Source organism: Punctularia strigosozonata (genome assembly GCF_000264995.1).
Source record: "Punctularia strigosozonata HHB-11173 SS5 unplaced genomic scaffold PUNSTscaffold_4, whole genome shotgun sequence".
NCBI lineage: Eukaryota > Fungi > Basidiomycota > Agaricomycetes > Corticiales > Punctulariaceae > Punctularia > Punctularia strigosozonata.
Window position 1 is genome coordinate 168,555 of NW_006767436.1, and position 23,148 is coordinate 191,702.

At 56.2% G+C, this 23,148-nt stretch overlaps 8 protein-coding genes across 8 annotated transcripts; 4 read left to right on the forward strand and 4 right to left on the reverse strand.

Moving 5' to 3' along the window:
- The first annotated feature begins 234 nt into the window (after positions 1 to 234).
- Positions 235 to 1,119, forward strand: PUNSTDRAFT_119252 (uncharacterized protein). Its single transcript, XM_007381630.1, has one exon. The coding sequence runs from the start codon at positions 566 to 568 to the stop codon at positions 971 to 973; it is 408 nt and encodes a 135-aa protein (XP_007381692.1). The 5' UTR covers positions 235 to 565; the 3' UTR covers positions 974 to 1,119.
- A 462-nt stretch (positions 1,120 to 1,581) lies between these two features.
- Positions 1,582 to 1,986, reverse strand: PUNSTDRAFT_65550 (uncharacterized protein; the record flags this gene model as incomplete). Its single annotated transcript, XM_007381631.1, has 2 exons — positions 1,582 to 1,824; positions 1,897 to 1,986. Coding segments are annotated over 2 exons (333 nt in total), but the record flags the coding sequence as incomplete, so codon positions are not given.
- Positions 1,987 to 2,992: 1,006 nt separating this feature from the next.
- Positions 2,993 to 6,308, reverse strand: PUNSTDRAFT_142274 (uncharacterized protein; the record flags this gene model as incomplete). Its single annotated transcript, XM_007381632.1, has 20 exons — positions 2,993 to 3,077; positions 3,133 to 3,271; positions 3,332 to 3,463; positions 3,523 to 3,541; positions 3,595 to 3,683; positions 3,733 to 3,800; positions 3,854 to 3,885; positions 3,936 to 4,090; positions 4,156 to 4,507; positions 4,573 to 4,762; positions 4,830 to 4,927; positions 4,999 to 5,114; positions 5,186 to 5,297; positions 5,366 to 5,515; positions 5,567 to 5,659; positions 5,724 to 5,800; positions 5,856 to 5,875; positions 5,931 to 5,983; positions 6,050 to 6,175; positions 6,210 to 6,308. 20 exons carry the CDS (start codon positions 6,306 to 6,308, stop codon positions 2,993 to 2,995), a joined length of 2,205 nt encoding a protein of 734 aa, XP_007381694.1.
- A 345-nt stretch (positions 6,309 to 6,653) lies between these two features.
- Positions 6,654 to 8,991, reverse strand: PUNSTDRAFT_119254 (acyl-CoA dehydrogenase). The gene is made up of 10 exons (XM_007381633.1): positions 8,838 to 8,991; positions 8,339 to 8,772; positions 8,169 to 8,274; positions 7,982 to 8,104; positions 7,711 to 7,902; positions 7,551 to 7,658; positions 7,245 to 7,475; positions 7,128 to 7,172; positions 6,923 to 7,078; positions 6,654 to 6,859 (listed from the first exon to the last, which is right to left on the reverse strand). Exons 1-10 carry the CDS (start codon positions 8,883 to 8,885, stop codon positions 6,749 to 6,751), a joined length of 1,554 nt encoding a protein of 517 aa, XP_007381695.1. The 5' UTR covers positions 8,886 to 8,991; the 3' UTR covers positions 6,654 to 6,748.
- Positions 8,992 to 9,423: 432 nt separating this feature from the next.
- PUNSTDRAFT_125159 (nucleotide-diphospho-sugar transferase) lies at positions 9,424 to 11,073 on the reverse strand (the record flags this gene model as incomplete). The annotated part of the gene is made up of 1 exon (XM_007381634.1): positions 9,424 to 11,073. One exon carries the CDS (start codon positions 11,071 to 11,073, stop codon positions 9,424 to 9,426), a length of 1,650 nt encoding a protein of 549 aa, XP_007381696.1.
- Positions 11,074 to 11,758: 685 nt separating this feature from the next.
- On the forward strand, positions 11,759 to 14,958 carry PUNSTDRAFT_112089 (NAD-dependent epimerase/dehydratase; the record flags this gene model as incomplete). The annotated part of the gene is made up of 3 exons (XM_007381635.1): positions 11,759 to 11,851; positions 11,995 to 13,397; positions 13,590 to 14,958. The coding sequence occupies 3 exons, from the start codon at positions 11,759 to 11,761 to the stop codon at positions 14,956 to 14,958; spliced, it is 2,865 nt and encodes a 954-aa protein (XP_007381697.1).
- Positions 14,959 to 16,072: 1,114 nt separating this feature from the next.
- On the forward strand, positions 16,073 to 18,953 carry PUNSTDRAFT_64262 (uncharacterized protein; the record flags this gene model as incomplete). The annotated part of the gene is made up of 13 exons (XM_007381636.1): positions 16,073 to 16,348; positions 16,401 to 16,448; positions 16,502 to 16,660; positions 16,711 to 16,790; positions 16,851 to 16,974; positions 17,033 to 17,327; positions 17,380 to 17,465; positions 17,515 to 17,791; positions 17,842 to 17,863; positions 17,928 to 18,141; positions 18,191 to 18,515; positions 18,576 to 18,688; positions 18,744 to 18,953. The coding sequence occupies 13 exons, from the start codon at positions 16,073 to 16,075 to the stop codon at positions 18,951 to 18,953; spliced, it is 2,229 nt and encodes a 742-aa protein (XP_007381698.1).
- A 691-nt stretch (positions 18,954 to 19,644) lies between these two features.
- On the forward strand, positions 19,645 to 22,757 carry PUNSTDRAFT_125161 (galactose mutarotase-like protein; the record flags this gene model as incomplete). Its single annotated transcript, XM_007381637.1, has 20 exons — positions 19,645 to 20,015; positions 20,064 to 20,158; positions 20,213 to 20,321; positions 20,386 to 20,554; positions 20,617 to 20,669; positions 20,718 to 20,763; positions 20,823 to 20,843; positions 20,899 to 21,018; positions 21,080 to 21,114; positions 21,172 to 21,189; positions 21,240 to 21,254; positions 21,308 to 21,353; positions 21,412 to 21,525; positions 21,586 to 21,811; positions 21,868 to 22,002; positions 22,070 to 22,123; positions 22,184 to 22,278; positions 22,335 to 22,392; positions 22,452 to 22,594; positions 22,650 to 22,757. Exons 1-20 carry the CDS (start codon positions 19,888 to 19,890, stop codon positions 22,755 to 22,757), a joined length of 1,788 nt encoding a protein of 595 aa, XP_007381699.1. The 5' UTR covers positions 19,645 to 19,887.
- Between the last annotated feature and the right edge of the window lie 391 nt (positions 22,758 to 23,148).

Sequence of the window (23,148 nt, forward strand, 5' to 3'; positions counted from 1 at the left end):
CTGAATAAAACGGGAGCGTTCTCGGCGGAAGGAGACCTGCGGTCGGACGCGCAGCGCGTCGCGATCACATGACAGCGCGTTGAAACGAGTCGCGACGCGACGAGCGCCTGCAATTCGACGATGAATGCGCCGTGTTCTATGCCCGCATCTCGATATACAACGATTCAAAACTGGACGGTACAGACGAACAATAGAATAAACCACAGATCATCAAACATTCGGGGCGCTAGCACGGTTGCGTGATAACTGCTTCGCTATGGGTATAGCGCTTAAAACAGACCGCAACGTCATTCCTCGGGCTCTACCGCTGCCCTTCTTCTCTGGCTGCGTGTCAATGACCGGGATCGGCAGTAAAGAGGAAGCGACTTTGGCGTTGCTTGTCACGGATCCTGGAATTCTCTCCTCCGCAATGCGTCCGAGCACTCGGTTCTCCTTCCCGATCGTACAAGTAGCAGGGGGTTCACCACCGGAACGTCTGTTCACGTTCACGCTGGGAGGCGGAACGCGTCGAATGGTATTAGGCGATCCTTGTGGTCCTTTCTGTTGAACACACCCCTCGACCACGATGATAGTGGTGGGTCGGTGCTGGTTGAACATTACGGTTGCTCGCTTCCCCGGGCCGGCCGCCACCCTCGGTACGGCCTTCGGCGCGTCGGCTGCGATTGTCTTCCGCCTGTCACCAGTAGGAGTGACGGGGCTGGGAGGCAACATGGCAGTAGTTTGGGGTCGCGGCGGTCTCCTCGGCGTTGCCGGGATAGATGTCGGCGCCGGACAAGCTACGCTCTTCCTGGCGGCAGCTCGAGCGGCCGTATGGATGGGTACCGGACTGGGCAGTCTACTCGGACGTTTAGGCGACGGAGTATCCGGCCGCAGGCTTTTAGGTCCGATGAAGGACTGGCGTGGCGGGTACTTCACTCCACATGGGACGGGGGTCACCCTCATCCCGATCCTGCTCCGCACTATCCCATCATAGACAATATTGTCTGAGGATGAACCGCTGGACGAGAAGGAGCCGCGCGTCGCCATGGAGACGCTCTGGTGAAGGGGAGAAGGACCTCGCAGTGCGGGGACGGATACGACGCGGCGATCGCTCAAGAAATGAGGAGACGGGCTCTGATCCCTGTTGGGCGCCGGATGTTGGTCCTCGGACGAATCGGATTCGCTGCTAGGGCACTCGAACCGAACGATTTTGGGTGACTTGGGCGACTTCAGAATGCCGCGCAAGGAAGATGCCGCGCTTTGGGGTCGGCTCGGTATGGATAGCGCTGGGGATCCGGGCGTCGACGGTCTCGACAGATGAGGCGATGGTACGGGCGGGAGGGGCACGCCGAACGTGGGGTCATCTCCCCATCGCTCCATCAAATCGTTGGCGAACGCCCATTCGTCGTCCTCCGACTGTTCGGAGATGCTTGCCAGTTCCCCAGAGGACGACGAAAGCACCTTGTAGAAGTCCGCTTCTGGAACGGTTTGCGTTGACGCCGGCCCAGTGGGATCACGAAGTGCCATGCACTTCGCCCTCAGGTCCTTGACCATGTCCTCAACCCCCATGCCGGAGCCCGCCTCAGCGTGATCGATGCTGTCAATCTTGTACGCCGACGGTGTCCCGACGAAAGGCGTAGGAACACCGGGATACGGAATGTCCTGGCCCGCCTTCAGCTTCAGCTGCTGTGGTAGCCGGCACCCTCGACGAATGGCGAGAGGCGTGGTACCGACATTCTCTGGCGTGTCCAGCGTCCCCGTCGACGAGAGTGAGATCGGCATTACAACGGTTGACGTCGAGACCATGATGGAAGGATTACAGCTCCTGTCCGGACCGGGGACAACCTCCTGCGCGTCCGGGGACGTAGACACCATAATCGCTGGACGGCTCTGCGTGTCTGCGTCTGGGCCAGGTACCATTTGCGGCGCCTCCGAGCGCGGGTTGTCATCGAAGAACTTGTTGAGGTCGCGCAGCTGCATCATCATGTTCACAGTCTCCGGATTCATCTCGCTGAGCTTCACATGAACGGAGCACCTCTTACGCGTTCCCGATGAAGTCAACGTGACTTCCCGATCGAAAATCAAAGCCTCTCGATATTGCGAGGCCCGACTTGCGGGTGCGTATGCTGTAGTCGGGGAACAAGGGGGAGATAAGGGTATAGCCTCGTCTTGGCTTTGTGAGGGTACGGTGGGGAGGCGAGATCCATTCCGGGAGAGTGCCAGCAGAAGCTCTGATGAATAGAGCGAGCCTTCACGAATCCACGGCATTACAGGGGTGGGTTTCAGGTCTTCCCATATTGCATGTCCGGGAGGCTCGAGAGTCGTCAAGGTGGCCTGTGATCCAGCGTAGCTCATGTGAGCACAGTCACCCGGAGAACTCGATAACAGTGTTTGCCGCTTACCAGCCAAAGATCAACTCCGACCTTCTCGATCCCCCAGTCTTGTAAACGCGGGATTGTGGGCACCGTGGGGGCAGCTCTGCGCGTGGGGATGACCACGCCCCCACCTCTGGCGAAGGGGGTGGCACGGAGATCAACAAGCGCGACCGCGGAAGTCTGTTTCATGGGCGAAGGAAAAGGCGGTATCTCATCGTCGTCCGAGGAATCGCTAAACATTGAAGAGAGCGTGAGCGACATGGAGAGCAAATCCTCCGAGTACGAGTATCTCAGGAGGTCACAGAGCTCGATAGAGCCCGCTGAAGCGCTGTTCGCGAGAAAACCAGCTTCAGGCGAACAGGCTCTTGATGAAATAGACGGATTGTGCATAGTGTCGTAGATCGGTCGAAGTCTTTGAACGTGAGCAATAGGCTGGAAATCCTTCGTGATCTCGGGTTTGCAGATGTATTCAAATAAGTAGGTGTTGATGTAATAGAATGATAGCTTGCAGGGTAGGCAGCGCGGGTAGTACTGAGAGTTCCGTAGGGAGTGCGATAGAGTATGCGCATCGCGGTTGAACGTCCGAATTATGTGCCTCAGGCAGGTTGACGTGACATTTCCCATGTCAACGTTTCAGTTCAATAATGCGCCGCCGGCTCTGACTTCGGTACCAAGCCCATCGTCTGTACCACGAAGCCCCATTTATCGGCAGCTTCTTTGATGCTATGACATACATTTCTCAGACATTGAAATTAAGCATAGGACTCGGAGGACTCACGCTTGTTCTGTGGACTTGCCCGCGCCATGCCCCGCCTTCTTCTGTATCCGTATGAGGAGAGGATGTTTGCTTTGCGGGTGCAGGTGCTGCAGGGTTGCCGCGAGTTTGAAGCTATGCAGTGGGACGACACGGTCATCGTCTGCATGAGGGCGGACGACTTCAGCTTCACGATAGTATACAGCGGAGTAGGGATACTCACGATCAGCGGTCAGCAATATCGTAGGCGGCAGGGTTTTATCCGTCGAGACATTGTGTAGTGGCGATATGGGCTTGATGAAGTCGAAATCCTCCGGTTTTTGCGGATCGCCATAATCCGACCTCCACGCATGGCCTATCCTCGGTGCATCAGCAACGAACGCCAGGGATGCTGATGATGGGAGCTCAGATTACCTATGGTGAATTGCGAAAACTGCGATCCGAGTCTGTCAGGCTGGCGGGGCAGGGAGGCGCAGAGGAACGTACCTTGAGCATGTCGTGCACGCCTACTTCGGACACGACGGCGCCGAATGTTCCTTCAGGAGCTCGGAACGCTGAAGCAGCAACGAGTAAACCTGTCGCCGCCGGTCAGGCAAGGCCACATACGTGAACGACAACTCGCACCTCCGTTGGAACCTCCATTTATAGCGACCTTTCCGGGAGCCGCATATTTATTCTCTACCAAGAATTCCCTTGCGAAAAGTCAGTAAGGCTTCATGTTTTCGAGTACCATGATAATGTTTACGTTGCAGCTATGAAGTCGTCGAAACAGTTGTGCTAGGACTAATCAGCGCTAAGTCTAGCCACCAGTTCGAGTCCTAACCGACCTTGCGTTCCTTCGTCCCAGCCAGATGCCAGGCCTCGCCGAACTCCCCTCCCCCACGGATATTAGCCACCGCGAGCACACCGCCGTACCTCTCGATGACGGTGAGGAGCGCAGGGCTCCAGAACGGGTTGACCGAGATACCGAATCCGCCATAACCTAAGGGTTCCAGAGTGGCGCAATTGAGCCTCTCGCCGAACATATGCAACATATGCCATGCGCACCGTACTGTATCGCAGGCGCCGTTCCGTCCACCTTGGTCGCCTTATGGCGCACGATGAACATCGGCACCTTCGTCCCGTCCTTGCTCGCGTACCACCGCTGCTCCGCCACGAAGTCTTCCGGCCGCAGCCCGCGCACGTCGGCCTGTCTCCGTACCGCCCACCGCCCCTCCTTTTCCTCCACCGTAAAGTCGTACTGCCCGATGATGGCGGGCGTGGTGAAGCCCGTCATGTTGACGAAGAACCAGGGGTGGCGCCGGTCGCCGCTGATCGACATCGTACCGACGAAATCCGACGCGACGCGGGCGAGCTGCTTCCCCGACGAGAGCTCGTATACGTACACCTCGTCTTTGACCTGGAAAAAGCCCGATGAATATATCGTTGTCTTATGCGTCCTACGCAAGCATGTGCGCGACGTACGTCTCGTTTGTACACAACGGCTAGCCTGTCCTTGGACACCGCTACGACTTGCTCCAGACAGGCACCTTTGTCTTCGGGGATAAGGTCAGTCTCAGTCCAGCTCTCGTCGGCAAGGTCGATAGTGATGAGCTTGAACTGGTCGGCATCCTTGTTCGTGTGTGTGTAAAGCTTCGTCCCCTCGATGGCGATACTAAAAAGCAGTGATTAGCGCACGCGAAAGCGGTGGCTCGCACGCATTGTCGCGTCGGGCATCTTACACGGTGTACAGCGCGTGGAACTTGTCCACGACCTTGTGCCACTTCATGTCGGGACCGATCTCGTTGTTCGCCAGGTCACAGATCCACAGGAGATTTTTCTGAGAGGGATCATGCGGCCTCAGAACGTGACGATCATTGGGAGGGGACGGGGAGAGGCGTGTAACTCTACCTGAGAGGTATCCGCGCTAACGGCAACGACGAGGTACCGTCGGTCGATTTCGGCTATGTGCGCACTCCACCGGTACTGGGGGTTCTTGTCATCTTTCAAGATGAGTAGGTCATCGGCTGAACAAAAGATTGTACGCGTGAGCTCTGTGCGCTCGCCAGACGGTGCGGATTATCGCGGATATACCGACATTGGGACGTGCCGAGGCGATGGTAGTACAACATCGCGTATTCATCCTTCTCGCTCTCCGCGCCGATCTTGTCCACTCGCGCGAGCTCCAGCGTGTCGCGCTGGGGAAACCTCTACGCGACAGGACAGACATTTACGATTAGGACGGCTGTTGGAGTCATCAAAGGGTCGCGTAACGCACCTGGTAGAAGAACCCCTCGGATTTGAGGTCCCAGGTGATCGACGAGAACTTGATGTACTTCAGCTCGTCCGCTAGACGGCCATCGTCGTGCGACCCAGAGGTATACGGGGACGAGGTCGGGCGGACGTATATAGTCACGCTGTCGCTACCCTAAAGGCCGTGTGTTACATCACTTTGTGCATCGAGTAGCGTATGACCAACCGATCGCGACACGGAGTACGCCCAGTGTTCGCCGGAAGGCGCGAAACTGGTCGATCCGAGGGACGCCGTCCCGTCCTCGGCAAGAAGGTTGGCCTGTCGGGAGCAATGGAGAGAACGTCAGTCGGAACATCCGAGGGTGGTGTGTTATAAAGCTGACATCGAAGAAAACCTCGGCATCGGCTTCCGGGTTTTTCGTGAAGTCGGGGAGGGTTGAGTCGCGAGAGCGGTAGAGGGCTTTTGTGCAGCGTCAAGCTCCATGCAGTCAGGTTCAGGGAGTGACGAGACGTACTGTACTGAGCCTGCAGCCCGCTGTCCAATCGATCAGATTTCATGTCCGGAGCAGATGGGTTTAATGGCACGATACCTATTATAGTACCAATACCAGCGCCCATCGTTCTTCAACGAGGGCGAGCTGAACTAGGGGCGGAGGATCAAAACAGAGGTCATCCCTCTGCGCCCGGCGCCGTGTGTAAAATAATGCACCTTTGCGTAGTTGATGTTCTCCCTGATCTTGTCCTCCAAGATCTTCCTCTCTGGTATGGCGTCCAGGAACTCGCGCGTAAACCGCTCCTGCACCGTCGTCCACGCCTCCGTCTCCGGGCCGTCGTGCTCGAGCCATTCGTGAAGGGTCCGGAACGCGGACCTTGCCGTCCTTCGCGCTGTCGTACACGTCGACGTGGTCGGACCGGCGGGCAGGAGGATACGGGCGGGGCCAGAGAGCGGTGGTCGTACTGGTAGACATGGGACGTAGAGGCGAGGGCACCACTACCAGCTGACGGCGTCGCAGTGCGGGTTTATATACCGGGGACGACGCAAGGCGCCGTCGCAGAGGGTAACGTATTGCTGGGGTTCGCCATCCGGATCCAGCAGATGGTGTGATCGCACAGAACATTTGCCTGCATTTGCGCGGTCGCGACAGGTACGGCAGGAGTCGCGTGCCAAGTGGGCGTACACACTGTTACTGCATCGCATGCGGGCCTCAAGCCAAGTATGTAATCACAGCCAACAAGCCAAAACGACGCAACAAACGGCGCGGTGAAGCAGATGGACATGAAACGATCGTTCCCACTGGCTCCGACACGGAGGAAACGCCACAAATTGGAAAGTCCATCCGTACGTACACGTACAACATACAACCGTGAGGGAATCATAGATGCGCAACAAGCAACGTTTTTTCTTTCGTCACAGCCTGGTGTTCTTGGGCATCTTCCTCATCGCCTGCCTCACGCCCAAGTCGGCCATCACGTACTCCGCGCCTCCGAGGATCGCATCGAACGGCGAGGAGCGGTGGTACTATCGATCAAAGCATCAGCCACAAACCTTAGATGCCAATGAAACGCCGAAAAAAAAACTCACGTTCTCGATAAACTTGCCCATCCCCGTCCGGGTGATGCCCCGCCCGCCGAAGATCTGCGTTGCGTCCTCGGCCGTCTGCCGGCTGCACCGGGTCACGTATTGCTTGCAGAGCGCGATCGTGCCCGCGAGCTTGTCGGATTGCTCGGCGTACGACATCTGCGGTGGTTTTCACGTCGGATTTCGAAGAAAAGGGAGGTAAACCCACGTTGTTCATCTGATGCGTGATTGTCTCGAGCCAGTTCCAACACGACTGTGGTCGTCAAACCCAGTCAGTCGACCACGCCGTTTCGGTCCAAGAAGGAGGATGTTTGAGATCACTTGCCTCCACGCGGGATATCATGTCAGCGAGCTTGTGGCGGATGACCGCTTGGGAGTTCAGAGGCTTGCCGAACGCGATCCGCTGGTTCGACCACTTGAGGCACTCCTCGACGATCCGCCGCTGCGTGCTCGCGCTCATGACGGTGATCATCCACCGCTCGTGGTTGAAGTTGCTGAGGATGACGGACATGCCCTTGCCCTCCTTTCCCACCGTGTTAGCGTCCGGTACCCGGACCTGTGGACCAGCGGTAAGCATCAGATTGATATCAAAGGAAAAAAAGGTAAGAAAACTGGAGGGGGGGACACCGACATTGTCGAACGTGACGAAAGCTGTACCGGCGGCGGGCGAGTACGAGGTCTTGATCGCCTTCGTCTCCACGCCGTCTTGCCGCGGAATCAGTATCGTCGTGTACGAGTCCTGCGATAGATCGTAAGCAGAATAACGATACGGAGGAAAGACCGGTACGCACGCCTGTCCGGCACCCGGTCGTGAAGTAGTCCGCGAAGGTGCCGTTCGTGATCCACTTCTTGGTACCGTTGATCACCCACTCCTCGCCGTCCTTCACGGCCTCGGTCTGCAGCCCGCCGACGTCGCTCCCCGCGAACGCCTCGCTGATCGCGAGACAGATAAACTTGCGCCCGGCCAACACGTCCGGCACGATCTAAGGGCGCCCCAAATCGCTTGAGCTCTCTGGAACGAAGTGGAGGGGGAGGATGTTAGAAAGAGGTGGGGGAGCGAACCTTGGCTTTGAGTTCGTCCGACGCGAAGTTGAGGATCGGCGGGAGGCCGATGGACAGACCAGCGAGGATCCCGTCGTGGAACCCGCGCGTCGGGATGCGGGCGATCTCGGCGTGGATGATCATCTGTGCAACAAGACAAACAAGTTTCAGCTTGAGCAGCGTTAGTCGGGGAACAGCGGGGGCGCGCCTCGTGGAAATAGTCGAACTCCTCGGGCTTGACGACCCCGCCGAGCAAGGTCCGGCCCTTGAGGTGTTTCCCCGGCCCAAGGCGCATGGCCGGTATATTCATCTCGCTAGAATACAGATGTTCAATCAATCGGGCGGAACACAAAGGCAAGGGATACGGCAGAAACGCACCAGAGCTTGTCCACGACGTCCTGCGAGATACGCTTCCCGTCCTCTTCGTGTTTGATCGCGTCGGGCTCCACGACCTCCTCCATAAACCGCCTCAACGCCTTTTGGAACCGCTTATGGCTCTCCTTGTAGTACGGGCTGTGGTACCCCTGCGCGAGCCACGACGGCTCCGCGTACGGAACCCCGGACAAGTCGCCCGGTTCCGGCACTTTGACGACCGACACTTCGCCGTCGACGGTCCCGATCTGCAGGCGCGCGTACTGCGGGCGGAGGAGGACCTCGTGCCGGTGCAGGCCGAAGAAGGCGTCGGTCGCGTCCTGGCCAGCGACGGTCCGGTGGAGCAGGACGGCGGCGCCGCCTGGATGGAGCGTCGCGAAGCGGGAGAGGTCGTACACCTTCGAGTCGATTATGATCCAGAGGTCACCCTCTTTGTTGTGCTGCCGGCAGATATTGGTTAATTGGATGGGTGTATGGGTGAGAACGGTTCCAGTGCCCCTCTCACCTTCGCGACCTCCTCCGCGCTGAAGATCTTGAGCTCTTTCGTCACCATTGATGCTCGTTCAGGTCAACTCAGAGATATATCGGGTACGCAGGAGCGCAGTGGTGGGGTGCGCCGCGAGAATGCGGGGTAAGGTACAGAGTTACTGAGCGCGGCGCACTCCTTCGAGGTCTTGAGGAACGGGTACCGGAGAGTCCGGGGTTGAGAAGAGCATGTGATTACCCCGTTCAGATTCAAACGCGAACGTTGTGATAGGCTGGACCATCATTCGCCTGCGCCCGTGGTACAGTTGGAATGAGTATACATATCGAGGTTGCCGAACAAGGCCGTGTCAAGGGTGAAAGCGTCGGCGGCGCCTTATATGTTTGACCCGCAAGTCATACGCAGGTCATCTCCGGTGCAATGGAACTCGGAGCAATACATGCTGATCGATATTATCATGACTATGGCTAGTGTCTATGAGTGTCGTCGAGCGACCATCCGACGATTCATCAATGTTCATGTACAAGCCAATGCAGATGACGCTCGTGTATTCAAAAGCCGGACAGTACATGCATATAATCGATGCGTACTGTAACTCTGGACGTAACTACTGCAGCTCTGCGGCGAACATGGCTTCCTGGATAATTTCGACCTTCTGCGCGAACTCCTGTCGGACCGCACCCAAAGCATCTTCCATAGCCTTCTTGCATCGACCCTTGAACTCGTCCGAGTTACGGTAACCCTGCCATGCAGTCTTCTCCAGCACTTCCCACCACTCTCTAGCGAACGGATGCCCGGGAGCGCCAACGTATCCCCACGGCTTGGATGTGTATGGCTGCACCCACGGGTTCAGTACCTCCGTCGCCGTCGGGTGGACGGGGCCCGTGAAATGGACGATCTCAGGCCGTTTCATGCTCGCAAAGTCCAACGACGCTCGCTCCTCTGATGGATACCCCGCGTACGTCCCCAATCCCTGCGCGTTCCAGCGCAGGTCCAGGGCCATCCACTCCCCCTCGAAATGCGCGTTGAGCACGTCCTGGTCTTGGAACTTAGAGTCTGTCATGCTCTCGGCCAAGCCCAGAAGGCCATCTACGGAGCGACGCGCGGCAGAGAGGTCGACGAGCATGACGCCTGCGTTGTAGTACGGGCCTCTCGCGATATCCGCATGGCCGTTTGGGTGGCCGACGTCGATGCAGGCGCCGATCGTCTTCCCTCGCAGATCTGTGTCCCATAGGACGCGGACGTCGCCTCGCACAAGGACGTCGGCATCCAGGTAAAGCACGCGCTCGACCGGGAGCGCCCGGATCACGTCGAGCTTCGCCCACGACGAGCCCCTCTTCGCCGCCACCCCGTCCGCAGGGAGCGGCACGAACTGGACGGTGTACTCGCTTTTCCGATCCTGCGGGACGGAAGCTTCGATCCTGTCCCTGTCGGCCTCCGTCATCCCGCAGTCGACCACGTAGAAGGTGACGCGCCCGGACGTGCGCTCGGCAGCGCTCCGCATGCATACGGCTGCGGGCATCGCGTACGCCGAGTCGACGGCCAAGGCGACATTCACGCCGTACCCCAGCGCCTCCGCCAACTTGGGCTCCTCGGCGCGATCCTTCACAAGAAACCCGATACGCATATCGGACGACTTGCGAAGGACCATCTGGTACTGATCGGGGCTGGAGAGCACCTCGTACTCCCCCCGGTGGACGCTCATGAAGGCGTCGATACCGCGCTTGGGGTGATGGACGCCGTCGACCGGCTGCACGTTCCACTTATAGTCGTCGAAGATGAAGATGGCGCCCTTCCGGGCGAGGCGCCAGGCGAGCTCGCCGTCGAGCAACGTGTCGTCCGCCTCGTGCGAGCCGTCGACGTACACCCAATCAAACCCGGGCTCCTCCGCCGACATCTCCTCCTCCAGCAGCTTCATCAGCGCTGGAAAGCTGAAGTCGTCCATCACTCGGAACGGCTTGCCGGTGAAGGCGAGGTTGTGCATGATCTTGGCGTAGCGCTCGCGGCCGGCCGGCGTCTTGTGAAGGTCGAAGTGGTCGATGCAGGTGATGCTACCGCCCTCTTTACAGAGCTCGGTGAGGAGGAACACGGCGGAGCGTCCCTCCCACGAGCCGATCTCGAGAACGCAAGGTGCCGCAGCGTTTACGGTGGGGAAGAGATTCCTCCATGCGTCGATGTTGAAGGAGAACCAGTCTTGCGTCTCGGTGAAACGGTATCCGTTGTCGCAATCTATCGCAACGTCGCTGTGATTAGTCATGATGATCTTGCTGCTCTGTCATAGCCCAAGGATGAGCGGCGGGATATCAGCGTCATGGATGCCTGCTCCTTCACCTGTGTTGGTCTGGGGAGCTCACAAAGGGGGGCGAAAGAGCCTGAAGCTCTACTGGTATCGGTGTGAATCAACATATCTGTGACGAGCGAACAACTCACGCTAAACCAGAACCAACAGCCGGACCCTCTTACCGGAAAGCTCAAGGTTCAGGGTGCAGACTGTTAAAGCACGAAGCGACAGTTGGGACAGTGTTCGCCCTCCCGGCTCGGGTGTTTCGGCCCCATATGGCGGCATGAACTCGCAACCGTGCTCCAAGAATCGAATGGAAGCCGATCGTACGCCCAGTCCGGGCGCTCGCGCGATTGCCAGCGAGTGGCTTTCCATTATCGACCCAACCTGGATCCGGTGAATGTTCCCTTGCTATCAAGCATTGTGTGTGCTATTCTCTGATGCAGGACGTCATGAGGACCCTCGCGGGTTATCCGAACGCTCTCATCATGGGTCTGCAATTCATCCCAAGATGTGCCCCATAACTTTGTACAACAGGAATCACGCAGTTGGGATGGAGCTCGCCTTGTCGATATATTTGTGCGCCCCGCAGTCGATAAGCCGTTTTTGCGCACTAGTACAGGTCTCTTAAGTCAGACCCGGGATAGGAATACTGACCTCTATGACCCCGACACCGACTGCAAACCCAAGCCTTACACTTATGCACAACCAAGACGGCAAGCTATACCTTGTCTGTGGCGGCAATGGTTTCATAGTCTGTATCATCTCTCTGGGCACGGTCGTCGCACTGCTGACAAGGTTCTGCAGGGAAGTCACGTCGTGCAACGTCTGCATAAACGAGGTTACCGTATTCGCGTTGCGGATCTGGCTCCTGAGCCTTACATACCGCATCCCGAGGGTGTGGATGTTCGCGTCGGGAACCTTTGCGACCCGTCCTTCGCTCATATCGTCGTCGATGGAGTGTACTGCGTCCTTCACTTCGCGGCAAACATGGGCGGGATGGGCACCATCCACGACCGCAACGACTTCGCGATCTATCGAGAGAACGAGATAACGACGCTCAACCTCGTTGAAGCTTGTCTGAAAGCCGAGGTTTCGCTGTTCTTCTACGCGTCTTCTGCGTGTGTTTATCCCGAGAATTTGCAATGCGAGCCAGGCTCCGATGTCTCGCTGAGGGAGAACGACGTCTGGGCGCACGGCCGCCCCACTTCCCAAGGCCTGTATGGTCTTCAAAAGCTCCATGCCGAGACGTGGCTGCTCGCCAAGGCAAAGGAGTTCCCCGAAGGCGTTCGTATCGCGCGTTTTCATAACATGTACGCAAGCCCATTCTTATTTATGGCCGTATCGACTCGAAGGCTGATCTCCGAGGATAGTTTCGGGCCCGGAGGAGCATGGAAAGGCGGGCGCGAGAAGGCCCCTGCCGCCCTCCTCCGAAAGGCATACGCTGCTGCCGAGGCGGGCGCAGTCGTTACCGACATAGAAATCTGGGGCGACGGCAGCCAAAGGCGCAGTTTCCTCTACATCACCGACTGCTGCGAGGCTGTGATGCGTTTGATCGATTCGGAATACGCAGAGCCGCTTAACGTCGGTTCTGAGCATTCCGTCTCGATCAATGAGCTAGCGAACATCGCCATGGGATGCGCGGGCATCGACCTACCCTCCCGTTTCGTACCTGAGAGGCCACTCGGGGTCGTATCCCGCAACTCCAATAACGACCTCATCCGCGAGATTTTGGGCTGGGAGCCGACAACCTCGCTCGAGGACGGGATGCGCGAGACTGGCAAGTGGATTGGCGGCGAGATCGTCAAGGAATTATCAGGGATGTCGGCGGCTGAACGATCGGCGGCGCTACGAACGATGCGGCATAGCGAGGTCGTCGACCTCGACAAGGCGATCACCTTCGCCATTCTCCTCCCTATCACGTCTCGAGGTTCCAACCCTCCTTCGCAGTGCTTGGATAACCTGCACGACTTCGGGCGCTCGCTGAGTCGTACCTCTTGGCGCGATGTCCATGCCCTTGGGGGCATGAGATATCGGGTCAAGATATATCTCGAAATCGATGCAGGAGACGAGTTCTTACGCGGCTCCGGCGCTAGGAACAGAGCGGAGGTTGTGCTTCGCGATCTTGGATTCCGGGACGTCTTTACTTTGATCAACGACGAACATCCCAAAGGTCACGTCTGCGCCCTATGGCGCGATTGCGCCAGACAAGCGTGGATAGACGGATGTGATTACATGGTCCTGATGGGTGACGACGTCATCGTGGACACCGAGGGATGGATGAGAGATGCGCACGCCACGTTTGAGACGCTCGCCAAGGATAACAACGTTCCACTGGGTTTCGGATGCGTCGTTTTTACCGACACCAGTTTCCCGGGTATGCCGACATTCCCAATCGTCCATCGTACCCACTTGGATATCTTTGGCGGCGAAGTCGTCCCGCAGGCCTTTGTAAATCAAGATGGCGACCCGTACCTCTTCCAACTTTATAGGAGGTGGGGATGTTCGAAGATGTTCGATTGCCGCATCCGCAACAGCGTAGGCGGAGAAGGCGATGCTCGATACGTTAAAGAGCACGCGCAAGGTTGGACGTTCGAGACTCTCGACGAGGGAGTTGCAGGCGCGAAGAGGTGGCTACGGGGCCGGACCCCTCCCGCTCAACGCAAGTTGACGTTGGATATCGTCGTCCCGTCGTACAGAGTCGACATCGGCACCCTCAGTAATATTCTGGCGCTGCAGGCTTCGCCGACGTGCGCCGTGATGTTCATCATCATCGTGGATGATCCAGCGTCACCAGCCACAGCGGTATTGAGGCGTAGGTTTGAACATCGGGTCGATGTCCGCATACGAGTCAATGAGTCAAACCTGGGAGCCTCCGCATCCAGGAATCGAGGAATGCTGGAATCCGCAGCTGAATACATTCTTTATGTTGATGATGACGTCAAACCGTCGTCGGAATTGCTGGTCGAGGTCGAGCGGATTATTCGCGCCCATCCGGATGCCCCAGGTTTCGTGGGCAACGTCAAATTTCCGATAGCAAATACCGTCTTCAAGGCGGCAATACACTTGGCGGGCGTGACTTATTTCTGGGACATAGCGGAGAAGATCACAGACGATATTCCATGGGGTGTTACGGCGAACCTGATCGCGCGTCGGGTCAACGACAGCGTCCAATACGACCTGCGCTTCCCGAAGACCGGCGGCGGGGAGGACATCGACTTTTGTCGGAAGAAACGTCAATGGGCGCTCGAGCGTACGCCCGAAAGTTGTCATTTCGAGGGCTTCGTCGCAGCTCCACGTTGTGTGGTGACACATCCATGGTGGGGCAACGGCGAGCGCTCGTACTGGCGCTTCTACATGTGGTCCAAGGGAGACGGCGCTCTGATTGGCATGTATCCGGAGTTAACGTACTTGGCGGCCGCGCCCAACGCCGCTGAGATGCTGCTCGTATCTGCTATAGTCATCCTTGTGGGCACCGTCGTCGCGGTCGAGTCCGACAAGCCGACATTCCTCCTCCTTGGATTTTCCATGGCTGCCGCCGTTATAGCTGCGAACGTGATCCACGACTTGTACCGTCACCTCGTCAGGGACGCAGATCGAGTGGAACGTATGGATACGAGTCTTCAAGGGCTGAAGTGGGTTGCTGCCGTGATGGAGAGCACCCTAATTCGCATCTGGAGCGAGACTGGTCGAATCGTTGGACTCCTCGAGCGTTGCGAGGTCTCATTACTTATGCGACGCTTTGATTGGTTCGCCGGTCGCTACGGCAGCGCTCCCATGATAGATGAGAACAGGAACAGCACACAGAGGCTACTGCTAGTCGTGCTGATATGTTCGGTGCTGTTCGCTAGACTGGCTTAACGTATACATGACCGATGGCCTTATACACTATAGGGCGTGCTTCAGTATAAATATTTCATTGTGGATGCACATTCTGTACATGCCATACCAAGAGCTAAGATTTTCTTCAGATCCATGAGGCAAGGCAGAGGCAACGCGCAAACACGCCGAGTCAGCGTCGCCGGCACCGAGAGCGCGCATGTGGCGTGGGAGTCTCAGTACGCGACAGCAATTAGTGTCTGGGGACTCTGGCCCCCGTCGACGCGCCAGTTTTTCCACTTATCCCCGCTGTTCCTCAACATGGCTGCTGGCAGAGGAAGGCGTGCACCCGCCCGTCGTCGGTCACCCTCGGCATTGGCGACACCGACGACGGAGGTGTCGGCCCTGTTCAGCGCCGGCGACAAGACTCGTTCCGCTACCCCTGATACGTCCGTAGGTCCGAACGAAGAGGCACCTTCGTCCCTACCGAAACGTCAGCTAAGGACGTATACATCGCGAGCTTTACGCAAGCGGGCTATGGAGAGCGACGAGAGCGAGGATGAACTGGCTTTGCCAAAGCCCGCCACAAAGAAGCGGGTCGTGTCTCAGGAAGTGTTCGTCGAGCTACCAACATCTAGACACGCCATGAGGAGGGACTCTAAGCAATCCGTGCGCCCTCATATCCACTTTCTCTTTCAAGTTATTGAATCAATTGCCCCAGGTGCCGCCACAGCCCCCACGGACCGGCAAGACAGTGATTGAATCTGGCGCACCCTCCGAAACTGATGAGGTCGAGCTTCTTTCTGACCACTCTTTGGAGTACCACTCGGACATAGATGAATCGTCGGCCAGCGGTTCGGAGTTTGAGGTCGACGAAGCCGAAGACTCACCACTTAGCGAGCTCTCAGATGACCAATTCGACGTCGAATCTAAACCTGCCAGAACTCGACCCTCGGTCAAGAAGCGTGTCCTCAAACTCCTAGATGAAGATACGCTCGATCTCGACGAGCGGGACGAGGAGATCATGATGGACGAAGCCATCCGACAGTCCCTGAGGGTGTCGAATGGAGATTTGAGCGCGGGCGCTGGACCTTCATTCTCCGCCCCCGCCAACTCGGAGGCCGCCAAGCGCGCGGCCGCTGCTGAGCGTCGCCTCATGAACCAGCAGAACGTGGTCGACGACTTCGGGGCGTGGGACAGCGACGATGATGACGAGGCGCCGCTCGCGAAGAAAGCCAAGGGTAAAACGTCGAAGGCGAAGGGCAAGGGCAAAGGGAAAGGCAAGCGCGCAGCGTCAGAGGATCCGCCGACAACTATGGCCGAACTTCGCCGGAGGAACCAGGAAGAGCGCCGCCGAATTTTGGCGGCGAAGAGAGCTGTGCGCGAGGAGGAGTACGCAATGCGCATGGAGCTGGGTCGGGGGCTCACCCATGTACGTTCGATATCTGTTCGAGTAACTCTCCCGATAACGACCATCATTGCAGGCGGAGAAGACTGCTCTCGCTCTCAGAAGGCAGCATCCGGAGTTAAAGGTTTGTTCACATCTGGAAAGATTCCGCATCCAGCTCTGATACGTGCGCTCCAGCACGCCTGGGGTGACTTGCAAGCGAAGGTGGAGGTTGTTCAACCGCAAAAGGCCCCACAACCGGAGGGCCTCAAGGTCACCCTCCTGCCATTCCAGCAGGAAAGTCTCTTCTGGATGCGAAAGCAGGAGCAAGGACCTTGGTCTGGTGGAATCCTTGCTGTAAGTACGACCAGTACTTCAAGATACTCCGTCTCACTGCTGGAATCCAGGATGAGATGGGCATGGGGAAGACTATCCAAATCATTTCCCTGCTCGTTTCTGACCCTCGGAAGCCCAATCTCGTCATTGCGTGCGTGCCATCACACACAAGCGTAGCAGGTAATATTCTGATGGTTCTCTCGTGACGTAGCCCGACGGTCGCTGTCATGCAGTGGCGGAATGAGATTGCCTCGCATACCGAGGGCATGAAAGTCATCGTATGGCACGGATCCGGCAGAGAATCGAGTCCATCAGAGCTGAAGAAATACGACGTGGTATGTCCAACCTCTTGGTGTCTACCTGCCCTTCCGATCCTGACGATCACTTCGTTAGGTATTGACGACGTATGCTGTCATGGAAAGCGCGTTCCGCAAGCAGCAGAGCGGCTTCAAGCGCAAGGGGCAGATCGTTAAAGAAAAGTCGGCCTTACATCAGATCGAGTGGGCCCGCATCGTTCTTGACGAGGCGCACAACATCAAGGAGCGGGCCACGAACACCGCCAAAGCCGCCTTCGAGCTTAAGGGCCAACACCGGTGGTGCTTGTCCGGAACTCCATTACAGAACCGCGTTGGCGAGCTTTACAGTCTCATCAGATTCCTCGGCGGCGATCCATTTGCGTACTATTTCTGTAAGCGCAACCCTACTGCCAACGTCTATCGACAGCTAATGTGCAATGTTAGGCAAGCAATGCGACTGCAAATCGCTCCACTGGAGGTTCAGCAACAAACGAAACTGCGATGAATGCGGTCATACGCCGATGCAGCACGTGCGTCCTTGGATCCAGTTATTATGCACATACTGAAGATTATCCTTAGACTTGCCTTTGGAACACCGAGGTCTTGACGCCTATTCAGAAGCATGGCATGGTCGGGCCCGGCCAAACGGCCTTCAAGAAGCTGCGGATTCTTCTCGACCGCATGATGTTGCGCCGAACCAAGGTAGAGCGCGCGGATGACCTCGGCTTACCACCTAGGACGGTCATCGTGCGCAAGGACTACTTCAGCCCGGAGGAGAAGGAGCTCTATTTCTCTCTTTTCTCTGATGCGAAGCGCGAGTTCAGCACCTACGTTGACTCCGGTACCGTTTTAAACAGTACGTCCGTGCCTTCCTTGTGGGAAACCTCGCTGACGCAATTGCGTCAGATTACTCGAACATCTTCAGCTTGTGAGTTTCTCGTCTTCTTATCGGTGCTGCTTTCGGAAGTCTGGAACTAATGCGCAATCTGAAGGTTGACCCGCATGCGCCAGATGGCTTGCCATCCGGACCTCGTCATTCGGAGCAAGACGAATGCGAACAAATTCATCGGCGAAGGGGATATTGGCGAGGCCACCGTCTGCAGGCTTTGCAACGACATCGCGGAGGACGCGATTCAGTCTCGCTGTCGTCACATCTTCGACCGCGAATGTATCAAGCAGTACCTCAACACCGCCGTGGAGCAGACGGTATGCCAGGACCCGTCATCTTTTCGGTTCTTCGCTCACTTTCGCCTAGCCCGCCTGTCCTGTTTGTCACCTTCCTCTCACCATCGACCTCGAGGCGCCAGCGCTCGAACTGGAAGATAACTCCAAAATCCGCCAGGGTATACTCGGCCGCCTCAACATCGACACCTGGCGCTCTTCGACGAAGATCGAAGCGCTGATCGAAGAGCTGGACAACGTTCGGCGCCAAGATGCGACCACGAAGAGCATCGTCTTCAGCCAGTTCGTTAACTTCCTGGACCTCATCGCGTTCCGGCTGCAGCGCGCCGGCTTCGTGGTGTGCCGGCTCGAGGGGACTATGAGCCCCCAGGCGCGCGACGCCACGATTAAGCATTTCAGTGAGTATCGTGTCGCAGTGGTCGGACCTGAACATGTGTCTGAACCTTGTCCTCGCGCAGTGAACAACGTGCACGTTACGGTCTTTTTGGTCAGCTTGAAGGCTGGTGGTGTCGCGCTCAACTTGACGGAAGCTTCCCGAGTGTATCTTATGGACAGTTGGTGGAATCCCGCGGTAAGCTACATTTCTTGGGTTCTGCCTGAGTGGCGCTGACATCATTCGCTCTTAGGTGGAGTTCCAAGCAATGGATCGTATCCATCGTTTGGGTCAGCATCGTCCCGTGCAAGCTATCAAGATGGTCATCGAGGATAGTATCGAGAGCCGCGTTGTCCAGTTGCAGGAGAAGAAGTCGGCGATGGTGGATGCTACGCTTTCGACCGATGATTCAGCTATGGGTCGTTTGACGCCGGAGGACCTCGGTTTCTTATTCAGGCTCTAGAGTGGCCGTTTTGTTATTCTATCTTGCCATCGTCTTATCTGGCATGCCTGTCGTCGATTATTCTATCGTTGTTAGAACGGACTCCCCCTTATATGCTACTGCTCTCGTCATCCCCGTGCTTTGTGCAGTCTACATACAACCTGTACTCCTTTCCATTATCTGTATCTTATGTGTGAATGTGCTTCGCTCGTCGGTCAAGGTTTAATCCACCCAAGATTCTGCGGTCACTTCCTGTGTCTTTCAGCTCGTTGCCCAATGTAGAATCAGATGAAGGGTACCCATAAATCACGCGAGCGAGGCCCAAGCGTCCAATCAAAGCGCTGAGGTTTTCGGAGTTGCGATTACATTTCCACGCATTTGCTCACTATCCCACGCTCACAACCATACCATGTGAGTAGATGTGACTGTGGGACAATTTGCCTTATCACGCTTTTGTAACGTTTTGGCTGGGGTCACTGCCCTATCACTGTGACGAGGCCCATTCGCAAAAACCAACTCCCTCCTTCGGGGGAGTCGGAAAGTAGTCAACGATACCAACCTTACCTCAAGGACGCGTCGACATGCCTTCATTCCCAACAGCCATTGCGTGCTCTCGGCGGCGGTTGACATAAGCATGCAATCGGTTCCGTCCGGTACTTTTTCTGTCTTCTCGAAGCTGGTTGGGCATGTGCCCGACTTTTTGCAATCTCTCAAGATTTGGAAGCATTCCAAGGGCGGCCAAACATATCGATATGATTTGACAGTCTGTTGCTCATCTCGACGAATCCTTCAACTCTATGGTGCAAGAGTGCTTTCCTGAACACAACGCGTGCTCTCGACGGCCCGGCGGCGGCGGCGACGGCTGGTGCGGGCGAGGAGAAGATCATGCTCTGTACCTATAAAACAGAGGGTTGGAAGATGGTCATCGACACTACGCTGAGGCCCTTCATCGAAGATGAAGTCAAACATGCGTCTCCTGTACATTCTGTCCAGTGCTCTGCTGTTTTTCTCGGGAGCCTTGGCTGTCTCGGTGACTGAAGGTTCTACTGCGTTCACCTTCGCCAACAACTGGCTGTCGTTCAAGTAGACTTCAGCCACCCGTACTCATGAACTTACTGATGAGTCGTGCAGCGTGCTTAAAAAGAACGGCTATATCCAAGCACTTACGTATGACAACGTCTCAACGCTGGGGACAGTTTCGGGGAATGCCGGTCAAGTGTACACTGGTACGCTATTATCCAAGTTTTCGTTCGTCTGGCCTATTTATCCGTTTCGTCCAGATTTTCCATCAGCCATTTTTGCCCTGACGAGCACCACCACCCATCAAATCGTCAATGGTAGCGACTGGGCGGGTATCATCCTCACCGACAACGACACGCTAGGATCTATGTTAGTTCGCCCGCCCTTACGGCATGCGTTCATTCACATCGATGCTCCCTCCATCACTTGATAGTGTCCAACGGTCATGGTTCATCCGTGACAACGAACCGGGTCTCCACAGCTTTGTCAGACTCGCGTACTACAACCAAACCGTGTCGAAGGGCGAGCTAGGCGAGGTGCGGACGATGTTCAGGCCCAACTCCGGCCCCTGGTCACATATCATCACGAACAACGAACAATGGGTGCGTCAGCCATCCTTGCAATGCGGTCTCGATGATAACGCAAGTGGCGGAATCCTCTATAGGCACCGCTGCCCGCCGCTGCGGCCGTCGCGAACGAGGTGGTGGCCCAGGACGCGTAATTATTCCCAGTTAGCGTTATCATCCTGTCTTACTCCGTGTGCAGAACTTGGTACCTCGGCAATACGCCAGATGATCCCTACGTCGTCGAGGTGAGCACTCCAAAACCCCATCCTTATCCGGCCTCTCTGAGCCCGTCTAACGTTTCCAGGAATCAGACTACTTCACGAAGGTAGAGTCTTTCACTGGTGGCGATCGGGATTCATCGGCTAAAAGTCACCGATCAGTATACCTTCGCGGACAACCAAACCAACAAAGCCCACGGACTTTATGGAGCAAAGCCTGACGGAACGCCCCTCGGTGCTTGGTGGGTCGTCAACCAGAAGGATACCTTCTTTGGTGGTCCGGTAAGCCCTGAAGTCTCCTTACCCGCATACGCGGGATTATTGACGCTTTTCAACGCTCTAGACTCATATTGACCTGATGGTGGATGGAATCATCTAGTGGGTGTTCTTCTCCGTAACTGTACCAAGATCCTAAACGATGACGTCCATTTCCAGCAACAAACAATCCACCACGTAAGTGCGAATCGATGACTCTTCTATCGGTTCTCATATTCTCTCCGCAGTCACGGAGGTGCAACGTACGCCGAACGCTGTTTCTTCGACGTCGGTCAATTAACGTGCCCTTTCTCAGCAACCCGAACATAAGCTACGGGTTCGATCGTACATTCGGACCTCAGGTATGCCCTAGGCAATGTTTCTCCCGCTTGACCGGAGCTAATCTCGTGCCATCTCAAGTTCCTGTACTTCAACCAGGGCAAGAACAAGACACTATTCGATCTGCTCGCGGATGCGGAATCGCTGGCAGCTCCATCTTGGAATGCGAATTTCTACGACGAAATCGCCCCCTACGTGCGTATACCGTGATCACACCAACTGTCCTTGTGACCTTTCCACTTACGGAGCCTCCAGGTTATAGGCTACGTGCCCTCGTCCGGACGGGGTACGTTCTCGGCCAAGGTTACTCTTCCGAAGGGAGCTACGAAGCCACTCGCGGTGTTGAGCGCGAACGGCGTCCATTTCCAAGATAGCGCTCAGGTTCCGTCAGCGTATCAGTATTGGGCGGAGATCGTGAACGGACAGGTGTCAATTCCTCGAGTGAAGGCTGGAACGTACCGCTTGACTGTGTTCGCCAATGGTGCGTGGCTTAGATGTCCTGGACTGAAAGATGTGATGCTTATTGTTTTCTGGCAGGTATATTCGGCGACTACATTCAAGATAACGTTGTCGTTCACGCAAGGAAAACCACTATATTATCGAACGTCGTATGGAAAGCAGAGTCCGCGGGAAAGGAATTGTGGCGCATCGGCATTCCTGACAAGACCTCGGGTACGACGATAGATTTTTTGTCCGTTCCGAATTCCGCTGTGCTAACTCGTTGCTGATACCCATGCAGGCGAATTCCGCAACGGCTGGGAGCGCGACCTCACCCATCCAAACCACCCTTCCAGTAAGCACGTGCGGCCCGCGGTAATGATAGAACTTTGCTGAACGTTGGCCAAATGTTCAGAATATCGCATCTACTGGGGTGCATGGGACTTTGGCACGCAGTTCCCCAATGGAGTCAACTACACTATTGGAAAGAGCCACGATGGCGTTGATTGGGTACATTCTGACGCGGCTGTATCAGTGTATAGGGCTCATCGGGCGTCTATGTGCAGAACTATATCCATTGGTCTGTTTTCGGGCCAAGCTATACTCGCAACAATTCCATCACCAGTACGCCTGCTCTACGTTATCTCGAAAACGCTCGGCAAGCCAGCTGATTATTCCTCCAGGCTCCAATAACTGGACTATCAACTTTGAGTTGGATTCGATACCGAAGTCTAGCTCGCTCGCTACTTTCACTATCCAACTTGCGGGTGCGAAGACTACGTCGGGGAACACGGACGTTGCCTCGGGCTCGAACCCCAACTTCAACGTAAGACCGTTTTCACAATGGGATACAAACAAACCCTGACGCGATTCTGCCATAGATTTCCACGTATGTCAACTCTCAGAGCAACCCGCTCAACTGGGAGATCCAGTGGTTCGAGAGCAGTAGTTGCGGCGAGCGTTCCGGTGGGTTCCATCGCACTGTGTAAAACTGCCCTACAGCGATTGACGCCCGTCCGGCCGATTTTTTCCCTAGCGATCTCTTGTCATCTCCTCTCCAACAAACTGAAGTTCCCAGCAACATGGCTGAAGAAGGGATGGAACAAGTTTGTTGTCAGTAATCAAACCTCCTGCACGGTGACAGCTGCATGACGTGTTTCATCTAGCTTTCCTTGCCCTTTGATGCTCCGGTGGTAAGACCCTTCATTCCGTGTTTTTTTGCCAGACATTGATCACCGGATCGTCAGTATGTTCAGTATGACGCGTTGAGATTGGAAGTTAGTTGAACAATGGACGAGTGAGTATATGTAGTCAGTCACGACGGCGTTTTGTTACATCTACATAGAGTGAATAACCGGCATATTCGTACAGTTATAAGTT